At 41.1% G+C, this 4,913-nt stretch overlaps 1 protein-coding gene across 1 annotated transcript; it reads right to left on the bottom strand.

The window, feature by feature from the left end:
- Positions 1–555: 555 nt before the first annotated feature.
- Positions 556–1,467, bottom strand: LOC123377824 (G-protein coupled receptor 35-like). The gene has a single exon (XM_045031129.1). It carries the CDS (start codon positions 1,465–1,467, stop codon positions 556–558), a length of 912 nt encoding a protein of 303 aa, XP_044887064.1.
- Positions 1,468–4,913: the final 3,446 nt, after the last annotated feature.

The raw sequence follows: 4,913 nt of genomic DNA, 5'->3' as shown, positions 1-4,913 counted from the left end.
TGGCTACCTTAAAATCTGCTATTGTGTGGCCAGGAAGGTTGAAGTGTTCTCCTACAGGTTTTTGTATATTGCCATTCCTAATATCTGACTTGTGTCCATTTATCCTTTTACGTAGGGACTGTCCAGTTTGGCTGATGTACATAGCAGAGGGGCATTGCTGGCATGTGATGGCGTATATAACATTGGTGGACGTGCAGGTGAATGAACCGGTGATGTTGTAGCTGATCTGGTTAGGTCCTGTGATGGTGTTGCTGGTGTAGCTATGTGGACAGAGTTGGCATTGAGGTTTATTGCATGGATTGATTCCTAAGTTAGAGTTGCTATGGTGTGGTGTGTGGTTGATGGTGAAAATATGCTTAAGGCTGGTGGGTTGTCTGTGGGTAAGGACTGGCCTGCCTCCCAAGGTCCGTGAAAGTGAGGGATCATTGTCCAGGATGGGTTGTAGATCACTGTTGATGCATTGGAGAGGTTTAAGCTGAGGACTGTAGGTGATGGCCAGTGGAGTTCTGTTTTATATTATTTTATATTATCCAATGGCATATGTAGAGATGAGCCTTAGCTGTGATTAGATATTGACTTCACAGATTTTGTCTTTGGTAAAATGGACGATGCCTCCTGAAATTCCCGATTTACAAAGTAATAACAAATGGCGTCTAAGCAGCAGTTAGTGTTTGCTATGATTGATGCCACGTGCAAGAATACATTACCACTGTATATTACTGAGCAGCTGGTGCTGGTGGAATCCACTATAAACCGAACAATGTGCCCAATATTAACAGGTAAAAAGCATATTATGAACACAGCCATGTTTGCAGAAACAATGTTGATCGCTTTCTGGATTAGTATTTCCTCAGGTGGATTTGTTTTCTTCTTTCTCACAAGCTTCTTAATTATTTGAATTGAACAAAAGCTCAAGATGATTAATGGTATAAAAAATCCCCCAATACTAATGGCTAATGCCCCTTTGGACGGCTCAGTGGACAACTTTTCAAAGCAAATCCCATGGTTTTCTTTCTCTTCCAGTACCTGAGCTAAGCAAACAAAACTTATCACTAGTAGCCATAGAAATCCACTGGTGACAGCTGCCTTCAACGGGGACCTCAGAGTCATTGATTTTAGGGGGTACATTATTGCAATGTATCGATCGACAGCTGTGATGGTGATAATATAGATGCTTGTGTACCGGTTTATAAAATATGTAGCTTCTATAGCCAAGCACTTGTTATCTCGGGGCAGCTCATGGTTGTGGGAAAATGCTTTGAAGGGCAAAGTGAAGAGCAAACAACAATCGGCAATCATTAAGTTGATCATGTACACTCTGGTTTCTGTCCATTTAGACAGTTTATAGCAAAACACCCAGAAAGCCAGAGCATTAAACAGGATTCCAGAAAAGAAAACTGGGATATACACTATCAGCTGAATGAGATGAAAAGTTTCGGGCACTTGGATGCTGCTGTTGCAGTTCATTTCTGGGTTTGTTCTGATGCACAGTTACTGGAAAAGAAGATTTTAAATTAGAGAGATGAAATAGAGCAAAATCACGATGATTTCTTCATTTATTTCTACAGCACGTTAATGGTGCTGGTGCTTCGGAGAGCTAAAATGAAGTTAGAGTTTACAATCTAAAAACTAGTCATTCTCCTAACGTATGAACTTAAATCTTAAATACTCGAGGCGGGATTGTGTGGAAGATATGTTTGCTGCTTCTCCCCCCAGCTCTCTCTCTCATAGTCATCTTCTTAATTAGTAAGTTCCTTGCTTATTTGGTGGAAGCACCGAGAGGTCCCACTCAGGGTCCTTTGCTGCTAAGCTCTGTACCTACATGGAATGATAAGATAGGCTTTTTTGCCTTCTCTTTCATGCAGTGGGACTTGCCAGGATAATCGAATTTAGTCTCTGCCTCAGAAACAGCACAACAATCTGCCAAATAACAAGCACTTAGAGGATTCTCGTGGGTCTGTCAGTTGATGGTACATGGAGCTGGACTCCTCCGTGTCACTGGGTACCCACTCCTGCAGAAATACTGCTCTATGGAGTGAAAAGCTATGAGAGGCTTTCAAAGCAGAGGTTTCCTAAGGAATAGAGTTCCCCCTACTGAATGAGCAGTGGCTCTACCCACAACTTCTATGGCTCTCCTAGGATCTCCAGCGGCCAGAACGCTCCTGGCGGTGGACTATTTTAAATCCTCTGTTCCAAATACAGCCCTTAGGCAGCCATTAGAGCCACAGGGCTAGGGAAGCCCAATCTGTCTTTGGTCCCAGAGAACCCCTTTCCAGGGGTATTTCCCAAAAGGGGAGGAGGCATGCAAAACTTATGTAGAGCTTGATTTCCCGTAAGATGGGGGTGGGCCCTAGGGAGAGGAGATGTGTGATTCCCTACCCCAGTCCCACTTACAGTCCAGAGAATATAAGCACAGATCAAAATGAAAGGCAGAGTAAGAAAAAACTGAATTGACACCCAAACCAACCCACGAAACGAGTGAAAATCGAACAAGCACAGCAGCTAGTATGAACGCTGCCTAGTCATTGTACAGAATCCAGAAAACGTTCAGAGTGAGCAGGCTCAAGTCTGCTTTGAATCTTTTCCCCTCTAGCTATTTCCTGATATCACTAAGGACAATCAAAGTCATTATAACACAGAGCTAGTGAAATGGGGAAGATAAAGCCAAAACAACGATAAAGAATTAAAATTTACCTGTTTGTTTGCCATCCACTAAATGATTAACAAATCGCAAGAGAGGCTTGAAGGCTTCAGGACGTACTTGAGTCAGATGTTCTAAGGTCTGTGCCACAGCACACAAAACACAGAGACAGTAATGTGGCAACTACTTTGTATGGTTGATGTGAACAAAACCAGCCCGACACTGCTCCATTAGTAACACTTCCTCCTCCTCTTTCATGAGTTTTCTGTGCGTGTTATACATCCACCGTCCTGCCCAGATATGGTGAGTCTGTTACTGCCCTCTATTGTGTACCCAGCGTGACACTTTCCAGCTCTAACTATACTTCAACTCAGAGCTGAAATGTTCTGTTCAGTAATTAAACAAAAGCAGTTTTTATGGTTACATTTGATGCCCTTAACTTATTTTGTAATTTTCCCCCTAAACAAAATATAAAAATTGTATAGTTCCAAGTTGTTGCTGCTAATGGCTCTTCTGCAATTGGGTGTATGCAACTGTGCCTGGCCCATACACAGGCTATATAACTTGCAAGGGTACTTTTATATCCGTGCCATCTACAAACCCATGAAAGAGCAAGGCACAATCTGGTGCCCTTTTACATCTGTACATAGCAGAGTTGGTTTAAAAAAAAGAGCCAATTATTTTTCCTTGGACATTTTGAAAATATTTTGTTTTATTGATTTTTGAAAAAAGTGGTTTTTTTTTCTATTTTCAAATACTGCTTTTGGTTAAAAAAAAATGCAAGTTTCAGTAAATTATTTTCACTTTTTGTAAGGAAAAAACAAAAACAAAACACTAACCTTTTTTTCTATACTGAAAAGATTTTTGATTTTCAGGTTCTGATTTTTCATTTAAAAAAAAAAGAAGAAAACATCCTGGAAAGTGTCAACTGTATTAAAAATGTCTTGTTTAGGTCAACAATCAATCCTTTTTCAGTTGGAAAAAAAAATAGATGGGGGGAAAGAAAAAAGGCTGTCCAGTGCTAGTGTTTAACTGCATAATAATACTACTGTAGACCTTCAGAGTTATGAACACCAGAATTACAAACTGACCAGTCAGCTACCTCATTTGGAAAAGCAAGTACACAATCAGGCAGCAGCAGAGCCAAAATACCACACCCCAAACCAAATACAGTACAGTATGTAAACTACTAAACAAATAAAGGGCAAGCAGCATTTTTCTTCCGCATAGTAAAATTTCAAAGCTGTAGTAAGTCCATATTCAGGTGTAAACCTTTGAAAGAACAACTATGCTGGTTTGTTCAGTTACTAATATTTAATTTACAAACAACCTCCATGTCCAAGGTGTTTGTAACTCTGAAGTTCTAGTGTATAGGGTAGATCAGCCTCTCTGCTTTTTATTCTGGAGGCAGTGAAAAGCTTGGAAAAGGCTGGATATGGGTGGGTGGCACAGGAAACTCAGCTAGAGGATCTTTCTGCAAACCTGAATAGCAGTACCCACATAACATAAATCTGAATTTATTTGACTAGACATGGGCTACTGCCATGTACACCAGCACCCTCCCGCCCATGAGGTTGGTGTAGCTGGCAGAAGAGGGCACACGGAATCACAGTTCCTGAGGAAACCCTGCTGCTAAGGGAGCAACACAGGTTCAGTTTGCTCTGTTTGCTCTGACATGGGTGAAGATGAGAGAGTCACTAGAGACACTGTCAGAGCCAGCCAGGCAGCTGCATCCATGTGTCTTTTTATGAGCTAGCTGCATCTGGGTATGCAGCCACAATTAGCACGTTAGCAGCCTGTCAGTACATGCTAATTAACTATCATCTATTAATGTGTCAGGGCTACTGCTAAATGGGGGCTGGGGGGAGGTGTATCAATACCACGTTACCAAGTGCAGGTGCAAAAAGTAGTCACCAGTTTATTGAGTCCTTTGGTGGCCCTAAAACATTATTGCTGTTTGTGAAAAGCTGTGGTTTTTTTTTTCACATTGAAACATGAAGTTTTGTAATGTCCTGTGGTTTGATGCAAAAATTGCTCTTTACAGGACTAACGTGAGAATTTTGAAGCTGAATGAAATACTCATATTTCTGAATTGAAAACCCATGAAATGTCAGGGTTCTAGTGGCCAAATTGTAGCAGTTGCACACTATGCAAAATTCCAATTTTTGAGCTGTTCTTTCCCCCAATTTTATTGTTTCCTAAAGCCCTAGTACTGCCAAATGAACTAAAGTATGTTTGAAGGTTGGTTGTTTCTGCTAAAAAGAGCAACAAT

The sequence above is a fragment of the Mauremys mutica genome, chromosome 9 (assembly GCF_020497125.1).
Source record: "Mauremys mutica isolate MM-2020 ecotype Southern chromosome 9, ASM2049712v1, whole genome shotgun sequence".
In the NCBI taxonomy this organism is placed as follows: Eukaryota; Metazoa; Chordata; order Testudines; family Geoemydidae; genus Mauremys; species Mauremys mutica.
Note: the sequence above shows the minus strand (reverse complement) of the source record. Positions and strands in the feature narration are given on the sequence as shown.

Coding starts and splice junctions, on each gene's coding strand:
- LOC123377824 (XM_045031129.1), bottom strand. CDS start 1,467: ATGAACTGCAACAGCAGCATCCAAGTGCCCGAAACTTTTCATCTCATT.